We start from the raw sequence: 19,851 nt of genomic DNA, 5'->3' as shown, positions 1-19,851 counted from the left end.
CGTGTACGACTTCATACCGATCGCCCGCACAGGTGCACACTCGTTATTTCCCCCCCTTTATTGCTACCTGTGACTTTCTTTTATTTGTATTTATCGTGTGCATCTTTGGCAAAATAAAAAAAAAGCCAAGACTCCTCGGTGGGCGATAAGATCGCTTATAGATATGACAGAGCAGTTACCTAATTAAAATTGCGCGGTGATACTTGTAAATGTTGAAAACTTTTCGCCACGGCCGTGTGAAATTTTTCATCGCCCAGGGACGCCGTTTACACTTTTCCGAGATTACAGGCACATACCGATACTCGATCGAGTCGGGAAGGCAATAACGCAATACACGTTCTGAAAATTGAACTTTGAAAAAAAATAAACACTATCACTTATCGATCGATCGTGACGCGAAATCTTATAGTGTCGGGAATCTTTACTCACCCGTCCGGTGAATTCCGCCGATTTTTCCTTCCCATCGACGTTTCCGCTGACGACACTTGCGCGCCGAAAGAAAAAAAAAAAAAAAAAATCATTCAAAGAACAAGAAGCCGCGATTCAAGGCTCGCGCGATAAAACGATAATCTCCGGTGAGTGGTGTACCTTTAGTTAGTCTTGGAAAAAAAAAAAAAAAAGTCGCGCGCCTCGTTATCGGTGGCACATCTGTGTCGTCGTCATAAGCAAGTGAGTGAGTTGTCGTGTAGCCATCATCGGTACCTTCCTAAGATACTTGGAAAAGTGCGAGAAATCAAAGAAGAAAAAGAGGAAGGAAAACATCTACAATCGGTGATACGTGCATTTGGGCCGCACAAGTCATCGATTTCTTGGGACGATCGTGTAGTACGTATAGGGTCCTATACGAACAGGTGTTGAGGAAAAATTAAAAAAAAATTTGCGAGGAGGGAACAACGACTCGAGCCAAGAGATAAGAAAGTGTTTGCACTCGAGAGCTGCTGCCGCGGGCCATACGTCACTTTGGACTCTGGTACACAAATATATGTACATATGAGTGAGTTTGACGTTTTTCGGTACACTTTTCTCTCTGTACTTTTTTCTAAAGGAATTTTTTCTTGGTATTGCGGCGTTTCACTAGCTAATCGCTTATTTTGAGCCTGTGAGATAACTACTAAATAAAATAAATCGGTATGGCGTATTTCGATCGTGTTCTATTCGCAAATGATAAAAACTTATACATTCTAATTTCAAGTTAATGAAAAAAAAAAAAAAAAAAAAATCAGTCCCACCGCGAGTCATCCCAACTCCCTGCAACAACCCAGAAGCAGAGTAGTAATCGGTGCAATTTTCGATACAGGCCTACTCCAGTCTTTCGAGCCTCAAACAGCATGATCGTCGTCGTCAACGATCCCACTTTCAAGCAATTGATGCGCGTGCATCCATACAGACTCGGGATATCACGCGAAATGATTAACGCAAATGGCATTTAGGAACAATTGGGCTTGATGTAACCCTATACATATACATGCACCTACTACCTGTTGCATTTTCGCATCTGATGACTCGGAGAGTGTTTTCTCCTCTTGATATCTCTGTGCAACAATTTTTTTTTGTTTTTCCATCCAAAAATCAATCGCGACAAGCTTTGTGCACATAGTTATACGTATCATAAAAATGCTGATCCGATACAGCTAAAAACGTATTTTTACACGATTACAATACTCGCGATCGATAGATATCGACATTGGGGTCATTGATTTGTAAATATTTTCGTGATATCGCCGAATCCGAGGGGAAATTCGACTGATTTTTAGGCGATACTAAACTCCTCATACGCGTACAATCAGTGTTACACCAAAAGACAGTTTTCTTTAGAATAAAAAACAAATATTCACTATAATATTTCTAAATAAACAAGATTATAGTTTCTTGCTTCAAAAAATTGTTTATTTCAAACAAGCAAAGAAGTTTCATGTAATAAATGTTATTTTGCACTATCCTAGAACATGTTATGTTGTTTTAAAAACTTTTGTTTTTTCTTTCAATCATAGTTGAAATACTTTGCAAAGTCGTGCGTACACGTATTATTAAACTTTAGAGAAAAATGAAAAAACCGTGTGGTTTTAACGTATGGAAAGCTGAAATGATAAAAGAAGAAAAAGATTCAATAAAAAGCAGATGGCACTTGCCGGTAAATCCCAAGAGCCGGAAACGAAAAACCTCATCGCCTAATCAGACATTTCGCGCACGGAGGTACAAGAGCGCGTGCGACTATTTTCCTCTTCCCCGGGACCTTGCAATAAGTGCGTGCGTGTCGCGCATCGCATACCCCATGCCTACATCGTGCATTCTCTTGTTCTCTTTTGCTTGTTTTGTGCAAACCTCTGCTTACCTGTACCGGTTTTGGCGGGTCGAAGGCCAAAACGGGAACCACTTACGGTTTATTGTCCACCTTTTTTTTCCATTATAAAATTTGACGGTTGTCCTATAGGATATGTGTACAAGCGTCAAAGCCGAAAATTCATTTTTTTGAATTTTTTTTTTTTTTTACTACTCGATGTATATTTTTTTTTTTATGTAGAACAATTTCATGTACAAAAATTAAATTTAAACCGTCAATTTCTAGAGGTTTATAATTAAGTCGTTTTAATCACGAACATAATTTACCCTAATCAAAGGTCGGTCAGTGAACCAAATTTGGGGACAACTAATATGGGACGTATGATTTTAATATTAATTAGGATTTATATATTTTGACTCCACGCACGACAAATGGAGTGTCATTGCTCGCAAGGATAGTTAGTAAATAATAAAAGTGATTACAATGAGTCTGAAAAAATTTTGCATAAAATTATTGCCGGAACAGTTTACCTAATTGTTTCATTAATTATACAATGAGCATATAAAAAGCGCAACAATATAATTTAATTTTTTTTTTTTTTTTTAACTTTTGTATCAATATGAAGCTAAATATGTTGATTATATTAGAAATGGGCATCTCTGTAGAATATTTCGAGCTTTCCAATTTTCAGATACCTTCATGAGATTATGGTAACCAGTGGCTAAAAATTTATTTACATCTAAACATTTTTTTGTTATACTTTTAAGCTAACGGATGCACTCAATGGAATATTGAATTTTCCAATGTAAATTATCAAGAAAAAGAACACTAAATGTTTTAAGTTGTTGCAACACTGTGCACAATTCAATATAAGTCACAATTGACGAACGACACGAAAAATTTAGGTTTTTTTAAATAAAAAACAATACCATCATGTTTTTCACTTTAAATTAAGAACATTTTGTTGTCTCTCTGGTAAAAAGGAATTTAAACTGTTTATAACCACAGTATCTATCGTGCAATAGTATGAATATACTATACAACAAATTCTAAAATTTTTATTGTCATTTAAAATTTAATAATTGTCTTTAAAAAAATATATTTCTAATTAGTTCTTAAACAACTATATTAACCATAAATATTGTAATTAGTGATTGGAAAAATTCGATTAATTATCAATTTTAGGATTGACAACTAAAAATTCTTTTATTTAAGTGACGAAATTTTTTTTTTATTAAAAAAAATAATTTTTTTATTGTTAACTGGACGTGAAATAAAACCAAAATTAATCTGTGACTATCAAAAGTGCTTCCCATTAAACTGATAATATTATGACGCCAGGCGATATCTGAATAGCTTGACTGTCGATTGTTATGCAAATTTCATTGACTTTAGCACGATTATTTTGGTGCCTGAAGGTACCTTATCAGATAACATTTTCATACGGGACTTATTAAAAATTTTTAATAATATTCAACTTTAATCTTTACGTTGAATATTTAGCAATTTTTATGACTGTAAAATTAGTTGTTCTAAGAACATTTTTCTATCGCAATGCAAGGTATAAATTGTAAAATTTTATAATATTACACTGATTAGTATAATCTTCAGAAATTGAATTATTTTGAATATCGGTAATCAATCGATAGCCGATAATTTATGATGATACATGTTAATCAGATGTAGAATATCTTGTTTCTAAATTTTTGGAACGAGCAAAGCATGAATATGAAATATAAAATTTTAGTTTTCCTAACAGTAGTAGAAATATCATCCACATGGTGATGAAAAGAAAGCACGAATCAAAGCGTCCGTTAAAAAATTTTGAAAAATCACAAAAAATTATAGAACGTTTTTAAAAGTGTCTTAAACGTCTTTCGTAGTTTTTTTTTTTTTTTTTTTACAAATTTTCAGTTACATTAGAACAAGCATTACGTAACATCTGTTTGAAGTACAAAAACGGAGCTTTTAGATAAAAAAAAAAAAAAAAAAAAAAAAAAAAAAAAAAAAAAAAAACCGGCAAATTAACGCTCCATTAATTTTACGAATCATTAAAAAAAAAATTTAATTTGTTGCACGACAAAAATACCATTAGCCCAATGAAACAAAAAAAAAAAAAAAAAAAATCTCAATTATTTTGATTTTTCGACCAAAGCTCTCATCTCCCACGCTGTCGTCTAAAAGTCTCAAGCGGAGGACCAAATTACCGTGGCCAACCGCCAACGACGGCTCAAACGAATATATATATATATAAATACAACCCACACAAGCGGCATGTCTCCCACCAGTCGACTTTCCGCCGACGAGAGGCGCAGCGAAGGGGTTACACGGCGGCCGACAGCATCACCGGCGTCAGCGATCGGTGGCCGCGGTAGTGGCGCTACCAACGCTCCTTCTGGCGCGGCGACGTATAAAGAGTATGCCTACAGCCCCGTGCCCGCGAGTCCGATCGCGTCGTCGGTGTACCAGCCGACCACCCAACCGAGCAGTGCCTCAGACGAGGAGGAGGAGCAGCTAGCGAGGATCGCCCAAATCAAGCCCAGGCCGTCAGGTAGAGCCGAACTTTTACTCGAAATGGAGGAGTCCGGCTCGAAGGTCCTTCAGTACGTGGCTGCGGTTTCCGGTACGTTTTTTTTTTTTTTTTTTTTTTTTTTTTCCCTCGACACCCCCCAACACCGAATATGAGACTCTTTGATGGTGGCTCGTGTAACTTAACTGTGCCCGTGATGGCCCCATAGGGACCCGGATAGTGGTGCGATCGTCGAATGCAACAAGTTTACGCTCGGGGACAGCTTGCCAAACGATTATGAATTAATTATGTAAGTCCTTCCGCTGTTGGCTCGATAAATTTGTTTTTGTACGTTATAGCGACTCTGCGATGTGTGTAAGGTACATTGCAATGTCAGGGGCGGCAACTTTTCGAATACATTAGCTACGCGCGCGTGGATCGGTCGAGGAAGGAGTTTCGCAAACAATAGGTGCTCATTTTTTGATTATAGGGTGTATCGTTTTACCGATTTTTCAGGTGTAACGATTCGTTTCGGACGTCTACGTGTATTTGGCTTATCATCGCGTTTCGCGGGTTTTTCAAAAAGCCGAGATTTAATCGGTCAGTGAGAGATCGGTAACGATTTCTTTCGCGCCCACGTGCCTGGCTTATCTCCAAACTATGCACACGGTCGCCAACGAGATGGATAAAAGGGAGAAAAAAAAGATACTCGTGGATCAGCGGATAAGTGAGAACAGCCGAATAAATCGATAAACGAGCGATCGGCGATCGTAGATATGTATAACGATCTGAATTCGTGCGACAATTTGTCTGCCGATCAAGTTCAGCGATCAGTGAACCGAAGGAATCCTTTTTTTTTTTTTTTTTCGCAGCCAGATCGATCGTCTTTCCCGCTACGCGCGATCGCCGTTTCTTTCGCCAACGAAACGGTACTCGACGCGTTTTCAATCGCAAGGTCACAACCGCTGGAAAATAAGCGATAGCGCGAAAAGTATCGTCGCACATGTACGCGCTTTCGACGGTACTATTCCGCGCCGGAGATACGTACACTTTTATTCCACGCGTCCGCGCGACTAGTATTGATAAGATTCTCGGCCGAGATTGTGCAAGAAACCGTCCAAGTGCTCGAAAATCGGAAGAAAAACCTCTCGATCGGAACCCTATATATCGTCCACGCTCCTTATCAATCGGAGGGAAAATGACATCGAAAAAGATATTCAGCCTCGAGCGCGGAGGGGGAACGAGTATCGCGAGTGCGGGGGATAAAAAAGCCGCGACGGAACGGAAAGGCCTCTGATTGTGACGAGGAAGCGCGAGGCTGAGATACAGCCGCTCTCGATCCGGTCGCGTTAGCGCGACGTATGTGCGCCTATGAAATTTTTAATGTAAATTTTATGGTTGCCTTTTTTTTTATAATATTACCAAGGCCATTTATAGAGTGTCCATAAAATAAAATATCTTTATATTGAAAAAAGCCAATCTATTTTTGATGCGATGAGTTTGTGCTGATTCAATCGAAGTACAAAAAGATGTTTATATTTGCATATGACTGGGACACTTGAAAAAATAAGCTCATCTTTTACTCCGAAGCAGTTTGTTTGACACCAAATAAATACTTATCGTATTATGCATTGTGATCGAGGTGTATATATAGTTTTTCTGTAACCAATATAATGATACGAATTTCGGGAAAAAAGTTGTAAAAATACCACATGTCCTACAATATTGTTGACTGGATGATGTTGATTGATGGTTAAATTTTGTTCCCAAGTTAACATATAAGTTATTACTAAGTTACATGTTGTAACATCAATGATTTTTCGACAGTTACACACTTGGAGTTACGTATAAACTTTAACAAAAGGACCGAAAATTTTAGTGTGCCACCAAACAGTATACTTCGCATGACTAAAGTTAATTAATATCAACATCATCATAAAAAAAAAAAAATGATAATAATAAATAAAAATGGAAAAATTATTACCTATTGTTTCGTAGTCGTAACATTTCTGAATGATATTCAACTACCGTACTAAATTTATATCTTTTTTAGCTGTACGTGGGATTAGGTGCAAAATTAAAATGCAAATTTTGGATTCTTTTTTTTTTGTTTTGGTACGACACAATACATAGCCTTGTTACACATTCGAAATTCAGAGTTGTATAAGCATGTCATGAAGCTTTGTTCCGAAGGCCAACAAATATCCATTTGTTGTGATTCTACTAAAAAAAAGGTGACCTTCACTAACGACAGTTATCTGATTTAACATCATATATAATATACAGGGCTGACTTCCTAAATTATCGTTGTTACCCATTTTCCTCGTGGGGAGACAAGGTGTAGAGAGAAAGTACCGAACTCTCCTTTGCTATGTATCTGCACCAACCAGCCCACAATGGACAAACGACAATCTTAGATTAATGGGATTATTCATGCAACGAGTCTCATAAATTTTGTTTGGAAGAAAATAAAATAGTGTCTCCGACGACGCAAAGACACGCGACACGCGCTCGAACAGACGTAATATCGTATCTCGAAATAGTAAAAAAGAAAAAAAAATCACACCCGACGTAACTGTATTAATTTACAACGCCACTAATAAGTTAACTGCGCCATTAACATTTACCACGCTCCTCGATACTATACACGGATTATTCCCCCCCCCCTTTAATTCACTCGAACAAATTACCGCTGGCACGTAATAAGCGATCATAGAGGCAACCTTATCGCTCTGTTTGCAAATAATTCGAGACGTAAGTTAAAGATGTGTAATCATCTGTTTGACATTTTAATTGACGTACAATATCAGTCTACAGTTATATATAGGTTCGCTGTAAGATTTTTGTAAGGAAGTTCCCCGCCACGCGAGTTTAGCAACGTTGTGATGTTAAAATAGTGCCAACTACAAAATTAATGTACGTTTGAACCCTTGAGCCATAATTCGTAAATCAAATATATATATATGTTATTCTCCATTCGAGTGTACCTATACAGCAACGCACAAAGAGAGCCTCGTGGAGAAGAATATATAGTACAAGCTTACGGTGTGATGGAGAAACGGAAGCGAGAGACAAAAACGTCGGATGGCCTCGCTCTCTTCCGTCCATCGGGAACTTTTCATTAACTTTTCCAGTGCCGATCTTCCTCCTCATCCAACTATTTCAGAAATTTATTTCCAATTACTTATACCTTCCACTCGTAATTGCATTGGACTTTTCTTCGTTTTTCTCTTCGGACTGGTAAATTTAACGTACGGTTCAAATATTATTAGTGGGAAAAATTTCAACATAAAGTATTTATATAAATTAACACTGACACAATATACAAAAGTTCGATCGGCGCATGTTAACCGATCCCCGGCACGTGCAAGGCTTGAACGTCTCGTGATTTCCTTTTATTTTCTTCTTTGTTATCCTCCACCATACGCGTGTGTATACTACACTGTACGACTCATCGACTAGTTATTTTGAAGTGCACTTTGTTAAATTTACGCGGTATCTAGTATACTCACAGCTCGTATTGAGTGTATATCGGTAATTTAATTGGCGCTATGCTTGTTGTTATTTTGTAATACTTACTCCACTTGTTTCGATTGGCAGTCACATCATAGAGTTACAAGAAAAAAGAAATCATTCACGTGCTGTACAACAAATCACGTATACTTGTCTCTCTTTCGGCCTAAATACAAGACTTTTTTTTCCTCCCGATGCTAAACTCAACGGGGGTCTCTCGAGAGCGCGCCGCACGTGACTCGTTCTGATTCACGCGAGACAAAACAAAGCCGAGATTGAATAAAAAAAAAAATCTTCGATATGTTGTAGAACGACAGAAATCTACTGCCAAAAATGTTAATGTGGAAATTGTACGATTTTGTGACTCGAATGTGCACGTAACGCAACAAAAAAGACTTTGATAATGATACCGATTTCGTAATCTCATTGCATTTCACAATCATATATATGCATACACGAGAGGTTTAACGTATGCTAACAAGCATACATCATCACAAGCCGGGCTTCTATGTCGATAGATGATGCCGATGATGAATAATCGGTTCGCGATTTTGTGTCGTGTTGCCGATTTTTTCACGCGATCGGTCGACAACGCGGATTTGGAGTTGTCAGCTGTACGCACATATAAATGTCCATACAGACGTCACTATTGAAATACACAATTGAAATATTTTCGCGCCTCTACGCCGAGAGCGTCCAAGCGTGGATTGTTTTCAAATTAGCCCATAGTACGGATGTACGAGCTGATTCGAACGTGCACACTCAACTAGAGTTAACATGAATGGCTGATGCGTGTAATCGTAAGCAACTCGAGGAACTCGCACTCGACCAATTACAACGCAGGAAAGCTCGTATTTGTCGCTCGAAGGGTACGCGAGATTGGTTTTTTGTCCGCACTCTCTTTCGAGCCATCTGGTAAGGCTCGGCAAGTGACAGACGAGCCGAGATACCGCTAAACGCCCACGATTGCTGCGCTTATTACATTTTTATCCGTGGATTACGATTTTATTGTTCGATTACACACGATGCAATGAATTGCCCATCGAAATGACTATTGGTAAACGAGAGCGGCACAACTTTCAATGCCAATATTTCTTTTGTACTATATAGCGCAGAGAGTACATTTCCGTACTTAAGAAAAAAAAATCTCGTTCAAAGTGAAAAATCGTATTCCCGCGAGAAAAGCGGTGGTGGTGGGGTAAGCGGCGCCTCGAGCTTTCACAATAAAAAAAAAGGGAGGTATCGCCGGCTCGGACGCATCGCATCACGGCTCGCCGATTGGATTTATCGGAAAGCTTCCTCCTTCCTGGGAGCGTCGATAAGAACCTCGTAAATCGATTTCCCCCCCCCCCCTCTTGATTTCCAGATTTGTTCTTTCATAGCAAATTGAGGGATCTCATGTGCTCGGATTTTTTTTTCCCCCACAAGGCGGATAGCTTTCGGGCTACTTTTCTTTTGTGGCTGGTGAAATCGATGGAATTTATTTTGTTGGTCCGATGCAAAAAAAAAAAAAAAAACGAAAAATGTAAGAGTACGTTTCCTCACGCGGGTTCTATCGTGTATTATTACGCGAGCATGACACAGCTCAAACATTTACTTTGGTTATTGATAAATAACGCGGTCCGCGCTTCGATTATTTATCCGCGCGAGAAGAAAAAACAACTTTCGTGCACCTACTCCGATTGGCGAATTCGTTGCGTAAACAAAAACATATGATTACGTTAACCATAGCAGATAACGCTGATACTTTTGCGAATAACACAAGGAAAAAAAAAAAAAAATAGTTTGTCGGACGAGCTGATTGTCAATTGTGCAACGTTTTTTAGTGTCCATATATTATGTGACAGAAAACAGAATCACATTTGTTTGTTGTTGCGCCGCGAGTGTTCGCCCGCCGATATGATTTCCAATCAATTAGCTCTATTATGATCCTTTGATAATTGCTTGGTGGTTCGATCAATCGATTAATTGCGTTTATCATTTTTTTTGTCTCTTGCGCAACTGTCATAATAACATATTATGCTGTTGAATTTTTCTTTCACCATCGCATCCCATTGTATTCCTTTAATTTATTATATCTCGAATAATGTTATGTTCCGTTTTTTATATTCTCATAAAAATGGGTGCATACATTTTTCATCACTAATCTCATTTTATGCATGAAAAAAAAAAAAAAAAAAAAAAAAAAAAATATTGAGGAAACACTCGTCAAAACCCCACTAATGTGCATCACGTCTCGATAGCCATCAGTGAAAAATTGTTTCGTTTGCGTCAGCCACCTGAAAAGCAAAACAAATTAACAGCCCGAACGAAAAAAAATAAAAAATAAAAAATTCCACATGAACGTTACACTCAAAGCGTAAACATGTTTGATCAACAGTACAGCCCTACAAGTATAGGTATATCAAACAATGACCCAATACTCGTAGACATATTATAATTTGGTTTTCCCCCGACAGCTAATCTGGTAATCCTGGCCGGCGGAGCCATGATGGGCTGGACGAGTCCCGTGACCGCAAACCTCGAGAAGGAAATAGTCCAGCCCGACAACCCCCTGGGGATTCCAATAACCAAGGACGAGAGTTCCTGGATCGGTTCCATAATGGCCCTCGGAGCCGTGGCCGGCAGCTTGGTCGCCGGTTTCTTGGGCGAAAAGTGAGCTCCCGATTCCATCCTCCCTTTTTTTCTTTTTTTTTTCTTTTTCTTCTTTTTTTCTCTCTACACTCGAGGGTACAATACGATATCTCGTGCTAAAGGTTCGGGAGGAAAAAGTCCCTGCTGTTCAGCGTCGTGCCGTACCTGATCGGTTGGGCGCTAGTCGCCACGGCCAGCAGCATCGCCCAGCTCTACATTGCTCGTTTCATCTTTGGCATCGCGCTCTCCATCAGCTTCACCATCGTGCCCATGTACTGCGGCGAAATCGCCGAGGTGAGTACATCGGAGGACACCCACATTAATTACTCTCTCCACAGTGTTACTCTGTGCCAGATAGATTTGTTTTTTTTTTTTTTTTTTTTTTTTTTTTGCAGACCAGCATTCGAGGTGTGCTGGGCTCGTTCCTGCAGTTGTTCGTTACCGTGGGCCTACTGTACGCCTACGCGATCGGCCCGTACGTGACCTACACGATATTCTGGATCACGTGTGCTGTCCTGCCGGTCGTGTTTTTCGTCGTGTTCACGTTTATGCCCGAGTCGCCCTACTACCTGCTGAGCGAGGGCAAAAAGTCCGAGGCTACGGACTCGCTCGCCAGACTGAGGGGCAAGAGCACCAGCGCCGTGCAAAAGGAGCTCGGGGACATGCAGGTGAGAGTCGCGAGGTTTTCCATACCCTTAAGTATATACATGCACCACATTGAGAGAAAAAAAATTAATGATTATAGAGAAATTACTAAACAGGAAAAAGTTACTATTTTTAACGGTTATGATTATTGTTTCGACAGATAAAATTGTGGTTCGATAAGTAAAAAGATTTATGGCAAGAATAGTAAAAATTGTCATGCTGAAATAGTAAACCTTAAAAGGATCGGTTGATAAATTTTACTTTTCAGCATCATAGTAATTTTTACTATTTTAACCGTATTTTTTACTTTTCGAACCGTAATTTTAACTGTTATGACAATAAATTTTTTTTTCTTTTTTTACTAGCTTGCATCTGACTCTAGAATTTCTCTATAATCTTGATTATTTATTTCTCTCGAGGCAGAGACGAGGGAATCGAGGTTTTGTCTCTCACCGGCCCAAATTGAATACCGAACAAATATTCAATCGCAAAATGTACACGTACATCGAGTAGACATTTTTATACTTTGCGACTCCAACGGGATGAAAAAAATATTTCCCTTTAATTTTACTTTTAACGATTTGTGATTGATTTTTTTTTTTTTTGTTTTTTTTTTAATGAAATTAAAAATTAAAAGTAGCTTCTATGCAGCCTCAAAATAGAAAAGATTTAATATATTTGGACAACGAAGCGATGAGTTTCAGGTGGACCCCACGCGTAATTTGTAGAAGCAAACTGTCAATCAGCAGTGTAATATAGTCGCACTAACCTGTATACCCGTCGTAGGTGGCAGTCGACCAAGCCTACAGCACGGAAGTCAAGCTGAGCGACCTGTTCACGGTCAAGGCGAACTTCAAGGCTTTGCTGTACACCTGCGCGGCGGTGAGTTTCCAGCAGCTCACCGGCATAAACGTCGTGCTCTTCTACGCCCAGACTATATTCAAGGACACCGGCTCCTCCCTGCCCCCGGCCATCTCGACCATCATCATCGGTGTCGTCCAGGTTGGCGCCTCGGCGGTCACGCCCGTAGTTGTCGATCGCATGGGCCGCCGGACTCTGCTCTTGGCCTCCGGTGTTGGCACGGCCATCGGCACCGTGAGTGTTTCTTTCTCTTGTTTTTCAATCGGACAATAGGTGAGACAAACGATTTCGCCCATAGGAAGCGGGAAACTCGGGAGTTATCCAAACCCACACAAAGAGGCGCAATGTCAAACATATATACCCGATGTTTGGCTCACTGTTCCCCCCCCCCCCCACGAATTCATTTGTTACCGATTTTCAATCGCGGGTCAAACAAAAGACCGCCAAGCTGAATTATACATATACCTATACACGCCCCAGGGTCAAAAAGCGTCACTGAAATCGTTTCGCAACTTCTCCCCGCGAATAATCAATCGCAACGGCTGAGATCGTTTTAAATAACGTACGCCCAAAAATTCATGCATGCATTTTTCGTACTATTTCCTAAAAATGTGCTTTACATGAAAATAAATTAAAAACCGTTGTAAATTCATAGGTAACGGTACTCGTGGTTATATAATTTCAGGAAAAATTAAAAAAAAAAAAAAAAAAAATTAATTTTCAGGCCGCGCTGGGCTTGTTCTTCTATATAAAAGCCGAGGGCTCGGACGTGAGCAATTTGGGCTGGCTGCCGGTGACCTCGCTCGTGGTCTTCATGTGCCTCTACTGCATAGGCTGGGGACCCTTGCCCTGGGCCATCATGGGTGAGATGTTCTCCGCGGAGGTGAAGGCCAAGGCGTCGGGCATCACCGTCCTGGTGTGCTGGGCACTGGCCTTCGTCATAACAAAGTACTTCAGCGGCGTGGCCGATGCCTGGGGCATGCACGTCGCCTTTTGGATCTTCACGGTGTGCTGCATCGTCAGCGTGGCCTTTGTCATTGTCCTGCTGCCCGAGACGAGGGGCAAGAGCCTTCGGCAGATACAGGACGAGCTCGGTGGGCTGAGGAGCGCCGAGCGCCGCGATGGGGATGCCACTGATGCCCCCGGCAAGGAATGATGGCTCGCTTGGTGGGGCTGCTGCGAGAGCGCGCGATGGTTCATCATTCCTCTGTTCTTTTTTCTATTTTGCATCATGCTCATCGTTAGTCTTTTGTCGTTTTGATGGCGCGTGTCGCTTCGTTGTACGATTTACGCTTGAAGAAAAAAAACAAAGAACAATAAACAATCTTTCTAGTAAAATAAGTTACTCCTTCGTGGGACCAGTGCTGGATTGGTTTGCGGGATTTTTACGCAAGATCGTTTATCCGATTTTCAGTTTCAGGTGGTAAAGAGTCTTTTAGTCGGCCAAATAATTATATACTTTCATAAAAGAATCGTTGTAAGCTGTATGTTGACGATCGTCGATTCACTAAAGTATTACACTTTACTTTTACTTTTGTTTGTAAAAAAAAAAAAAAAAAAAAAATGTATGCTATTTATCGATACTTTGAAAAAATTATCTTATACACAACGAGTAATTTGTTGTTAGAAAAAATAACTCTGCGTATTGAGTAATATAATTTTTAGCTATTAATGATGTGATGAAAAGTATTTATTTCTAGAATTAATTTTAAATACAATCAGATTTTTATGTTTCGACGAATGGTGAATTTTGTATTTAAAAAAAAAAAAAAAAAAACACCGTTGGTAAGAAAATGTTTTTTTTTTTGAGTAAAAACAATTTGTTGTTAGCACACGATCAAAAGATTTGTCGAGCGAAAAATCTGATTTTATGTAGTATTCAATTGTAAATAAGTCAAACGGTTCGCACAAACGGAAAAATGCATTTGAGTCGTTATTTGTTAAGCTGGTGATGGTCACATGTTCCATTTAGCAATAACGACTTCATACAACAATCGAACGCGATATGAAAAAAAAAAAAAAAAAAAAAAAAAAACAGCCATATAGTTCCTCAATGCGATGGTAGGTTGCGCATACAATAATCGACTAAAAAAAAACAATAACAACAAGCCACTCAAAGTTTACACAAGAGATAAAACATTGAGATAGCGTATAAGTGACTATAGTAGTCAAACAAAAAATTAACTTGAAATTTTAACTTGGCTCGAACAAATTAATGTTTCACGAGCGATAAAACTGCCAAGGAGGTATATAATGTAACTTCATGCAGCAAATAAATTTTTTCGGAAGCAATGCTAGGCTACTAGCTCAACTAAATGTTGTTGGAAACATTTTTAGCAGGTCTAAAATATATGTGTCAAATACAATCGGACATTATTTGCCAATAAAAGTATACACGTAAAATGTTTTAATGAACGCATTGGAGTTGTAACTATAAAATTTAAATATCGCGGGCAGATATTCTATAGTTAGTTTTTAAAATAATTAATACATACAGTGCGCTGTAAATTTTATATTTATGTACAGGCGTGTATCGCCTTAACTTTTAGAATTGATAAGTTTACAAACTTGTAATCATTTTAGTATTTTGTCACTGTTAAAATCTAGCACTGATAAGATGCGTGATGATATTTATATATACGCATGATTTATGTGTAAAATATTTTATATTGTTATATTAGATTGATAAAGCCGATAAATAAACTACGAATGATTTTTCAATTTACTTTTTCTAATCAAATTTATTTACTCTATAACTTGAAAAATATTAATAGATTTTACGTGACGACAGTAACTCGAACCAGTGCGGACAACTACTTACGTGGACTAGTAGTAAGTTTACTTTGCTGGTAAAAAAAGTGATCTTGAAAGTGACTTTACAAATTAAAAAATTTACAATGTTTATCCTTTATAGCTATCTGGAATAACTTGAAATGTTTGAAAATACTTTTGCTGCTCGTTAAATCGGCTGTAATTTAAAAAAACTAAACGGAATCAATAAATAAAATCATAAATACACCAGAACGGCACAATATCGTCTTAATGATTTTTACTACAACAAACAAAAAGTACGATAAAAACCGTCATTTGAGAAAAAACAGTCCCAGTATAGTATACATACCGAATAAACAAAAGATCGTTTTCTCTATAAGGAAATTGTTTAATTGTACCATCAGTTTTCAATGCCGCCCTTACCGATTTCAACCAACCGGTTTTCACCCGAGAAGCAGCCGCGCAGTGGCGCCATCAGTCGTCAAATGCGAAAAAATAAAAATCACGATTGTACATCTTTGCCGGAATAATAATAATACAAAAGAGAAACATTACTCCCACTCTCATACCTATATATACCCAGGCAAGACGCGAGTGGAGTAAGATGAGAGAGGCATACTTGCTCACACACACGATAGCTGCAAGGCCTGCAGCAAGCATTTCGCGCCGGCAACTCGATCTCGAGTGTTGCTTTTGATTGAGAAGTGCAAAAATTCAAAGGACTGGAAGAAACGGAAGCTAAAATGCCAGAGAAGGGATCAAAGCACCTCCAGTATTTGGCCGTTTCCGCCGGTACGTGGCTCATTTATTATTTGTTATATCACTTACTCATCAATAAAGTAAATTTTTCTACTTTTGTTTAATTAACGATCCCTGGATTTTCCAGCGAATTTGAACACAATAGCATGCGGCGCCGTGTTGGGCTGGACGAGTCCCGTTCTACCGAAACTGCAGGAGAACAATCCAGTTTCGCCCGACAATCCATTGGGCAGGCCCATAACGAAGGAGGAGGGCTCGTGGATCGGCTCGCTGGCTCCGCTGGGAATAATGCTGGGCAGCCTCGTATCCGCTTACCTCGCGGAACGGTGATTAGTAATTGAATTTTTTTTTTTTTTCCACAACCGCTTCACCGGGGATTCCCCGGGTTTTTTCGTTTCGCATATACACCCCGTGATGCTGTTTTTGTTATTACATGCTCATCTTTTATTTTGATTGGTCGGATGACGCTGTTACGCATTATGCGACTTAAGATGTGTAAAATTTTCTTACTCATCAACGTGAATCATTGTTCTCAGCTTTGGAGACATATTATGAGTTCTTACACGATCAGGTTGCACAAAGTCATGTTTTTTTTTTTTTTTTAATTTTTGTTTATGTATAATATACGTATCTACCTATATACAGGGCTGGAAGAAAGCGAGCTCTGCTGATAAGCGCCGTACCATTGATTCTCGGATGGATTGTTTTGGGCACTGCCACGAGTATCCATCAGATGTACGCAGGACGTTTGATCTTGGGTTTTGGGTTAGCAATATGCTTCACCACCGTACCAATGTACACTGGGGAAATTGCAGAGGTACCTACGATTTTTTTAATATCTGTATAGTAACTTATAATTATTACATAGTTACGATTTTTTATTTGACAAAAACAAGTTCATTTGGTTGTTATCGAGTAACTTTGCCTGACTACGTTGAGATACAAGCGCTAATTTTTTTATTACTTTTTACCATGTCACAGATGATAAAACTGTTTTTTCTTTTCATTTACATAATTCACTCATCCGAGCTAAATTGGAGGAAACGTTTTATCAAAGTTAAACTTGAAAAATGTTCTCGTTCCACCAGGCGTCAATCAGAGGAACACTGGGCTCCTTCATGCAGCTCTTCATAACGATCGGCTTCCTTTTATCCTACTCTATCGGGCCCTTCGCGTCTTACACCGTCTTTTGGCTTTTCTGCGTCAGTTTGTACGTGATATTCTTCCTGTGCTTCGCTTTCATGCCCGAATCTCCGTACTTTCTCGTTAGCCAGGGCCAACACTTCATGGCTGCACAGGCCCTAGCCAAACTGCGAAGTCGAAGTCTCGACGACGTGAGTAAGGAAATCGAGGAGATTCAGGTGAGGATGTAACTGTATGGATAATATTTTAAATTTAGTATTGAACAAAAAAAATACGATTGCAGTGTATGTCAATGTGACGCGCGTAACATTAGACACGAGGAGGGAGGTAACTCGAATACGAGGTTTATTGAGGAAAACAACGTTAATCTGACGTAAGCCTTAATCACGGCTATCCGCGTGTTTTGTAATCAAAAAATCCAATCCCAACGCGCGATGAATCCGATACGATTGAAAATCCTTTTTTTTTTTTTTTTGCCAATTCACAAGTTGATTTTTCAGGAGGAAATCGTGAACGCGTCCAGCCACGAGACGTCCTGGAGGGAAGCTCTGAGGGACCGGATAGACCGGAAATCCGTCCTCATAATGGTCTGCATGATATGCTTCGTCGAACTGATGGGCATAGACGTCGTGCTCTTCTACGCCGAGGACATTTTCCGTAACGCCGGCGCGAGCAATACCGCCGTTTCCGCAATAATCGTTGGTCTCGTGCAGATGCTGGCCACACTGTTGACGTCCGTTGTGGTCGACAGGTCGGGCAGGAAGATTCTTCTCCTCGTATCAAGCGTTGGAGCCGGCGTCACTGTGGTAAGGAGGATTCATTTGTTCGCTGTATCGGCAAATGTTTCACAAAACTTACGCAACAGGTTTCAATGTGTCCATAAATCGCGCATCAGTTCTTTTACAAGTTTCATTGACAACCTTTATTTCACCGTTTGCGCCATTGGACAAAATAATTTTTATCGAACAACTGCTCTCTAAATTTGAAATAGTCAAAATTACGCTACTTTCGAAAGTGAACAAGATTTAAAATCGGTTATTCGCGCCGAGTAGGTACAACTTTATAGAAATGGTAAATATTCGCAGCTTCGTAGTAAAATCCACTATTTACCAGGGAATATTCATTGTTGTATATATTCACTATTTCACAGTGTGGATGCACTATTTTGAAAAAGTTGTATACTCGAGAGCGCGATCAGGCCGAACCGGCATGATGAATTCAGCAAAGAGAGTAACGTTGAATATTGTTTGTATCCCCAATCAGGGTATCCTCGGGGTGTACTTCTACCTGCAGAAGCTGGAGTACGACCTGAGCGAGGTGACCTGGATACCCTTGGCCACCCTCGTGGTCTACATCCTCGTGTACAGCCTGGGCTGGGGCCCGTTGCCTTGGGTGGTGATGGGCGAGATATTCGCCCCAGGAGTCAAGTCCAAGGCCTCGGCCCTCTGCGTCCTCAGCATCAACACCCTGAGCTTCCTGCTGACCAAGTTCTTCACCAACGTCGAGCAAACCTTCGGGGCTCACATTTGCTTTGGGTTCTTCGCTTTTTGCTGCGTCCTCGAGATCGTGTTCGTGATGTCTGTCGTTCCCGAGACCAAGGGAAAGACTTTGGTCGAGATACAGCGGAAACTGGGCAGGAGGAGCGAGGCGAGCCGACAAGGTTCGGAATTTAGGAATGAGATTTTCATCGGCAGTCAGGAGAGCAGGTTTTGAGGGACGTCCAGTGTATACCTTGTACACCGAGAGCTGTGGTTTTTTTTTTTTTCTCTTCACGCATTCGTTGTAAATACCGCGGTTTGTTGGAGTTTTGGTATGAATACCAATTCCGCAGACGCTGTGGAGTTAAAAACTTTTTGTAATTAGTGCACACGGTGACCTACGGAGATGTGTGTTTGTGTTCTCTGGTGTGAGAGCGTCACGTATGGTTTATTCGAGAGTTAATTTTGAGCGACGCAGTATTTACATTTAATGGAGAAAAAGAATCTGGATAATTTTATCGGTTAATTGAATAATGTAAATATTTAATTATTTTATAAAAGATTTTTAGCAGATTCAGACAAGTTATGTGCATCCAGTCACTCAATTGTTTATTTCTGCTAATACAGCGGCCAAATGGGAGCATTGTACACTCATATCTTAGGTTTTGCTTCGCGTATACTCTAAAATAAGTTTTTATCAATCGTTGATAACGATTACACACGAATGTAAATATACAATATATTTATATACTCTGACATTTCGCATGATCAAATAAACCTATCAACTAGGTATAATTAGTTCACGTTATTTTCTTCTACTTGTACATACATCAAAAATTTTCCTCTCATAAACGTATGGGATACTTAAATTTTATCACCATGAGTTTTATCATAGAATAAACTTTTAAACGCACATGCGTACACCCATGTTACAACAAAAAATTAAAATTATTCACGAATACTTGAAAATTACTGGAAAATATTACAATACTATGGATTCGTGTGCAAAAGCAGCTCAAGTAGTGATGCAATGTCATACTTAAGGCTCCATCTTGGTTAAATTTTAATGTATTCATTTAAAATTTTGTGGTAAAAACACTTGGAGGGCTAACTTTACCATAAAAAGTTTTATTAAACTTGAATTTTGATGTATACTTTTTTTTTAAATTAAATTGAGGTGCTCAAGTTTACGTTCGACGTTACACAGAATAAAATATTCATAAACAATGGATGGACTGCCTCTGGGAAATGTTCAA

General features: G+C 39.3%; 2 protein-coding genes across 3 annotated transcripts; both read left to right on the top strand.

Annotated features, from left to right (window-relative positions):
* Window positions 1-671: 671 nt before the first annotated feature.
* On the top strand, window positions 672-15,168 carry LOC106635705 (trehalose transporter 1-like protein). 2 transcript variants are annotated; one of them, XM_089590565.1, is made up of 7 exons: window positions 672-994; window positions 4,437-4,904; window positions 10,763-10,958; window positions 11,060-11,231; window positions 11,333-11,605; window positions 12,369-12,677; window positions 13,168-15,168. In XM_089590565.1, the coding sequence occupies exons 2-7, from the start codon at window positions 4,556-4,558 to the stop codon at window positions 13,597-13,599; spliced, it is 1,731 nt and encodes a 576-aa protein (XP_089446691.1). In that variant the 5' UTR covers window positions 672-994; window positions 4,437-4,555; the 3' UTR covers window positions 13,600-15,168. The 2 variants fall into 2 exon arrangements, with proteins under 2 accessions (XP_089446691.1, XP_089446692.1); XM_089590566.1 differs by lacking the exon at window positions 4,437-4,904 and having other exon boundaries at window positions 674-994.
* Window positions 15,169-15,870: 702 nt separating this feature from the next.
* Window positions 15,871-19,353, top strand: LOC106635706 (facilitated trehalose transporter Tret1-like). The gene is made up of 6 exons (XM_014347785.2): window positions 15,871-16,007; window positions 16,102-16,300; window positions 16,620-16,791; window positions 17,063-17,335; window positions 17,618-17,923; window positions 18,381-19,353. The coding sequence occupies exons 1-6, from the start codon at window positions 15,959-15,961 to the stop codon at window positions 18,828-18,830; spliced, it is 1,449 nt and encodes a 482-aa protein (XP_014203271.2). The 5' UTR covers window positions 15,871-15,958; the 3' UTR covers window positions 18,831-19,353.
* The last annotated feature ends 498 nt before the right edge of the window (window positions 19,354-19,851 follow it).

The sequence above is a fragment of the Copidosoma floridanum genome, unplaced genomic scaffold, assembly GCF_036245765.1.
Source record: "Copidosoma floridanum isolate Cflo_tuat_1 unplaced genomic scaffold, Cflo_Japanese_pri ptg000012l, whole genome shotgun sequence".
Taxonomy (NCBI): domain Eukaryota; kingdom Metazoa; phylum Arthropoda; class Insecta; order Hymenoptera; family Encyrtidae; genus Copidosoma; species Copidosoma floridanum.
The sequence above is the reverse complement of the archived record's forward strand: the minus strand, read 5'-3'. Positions and strand labels throughout refer to the sequence as shown.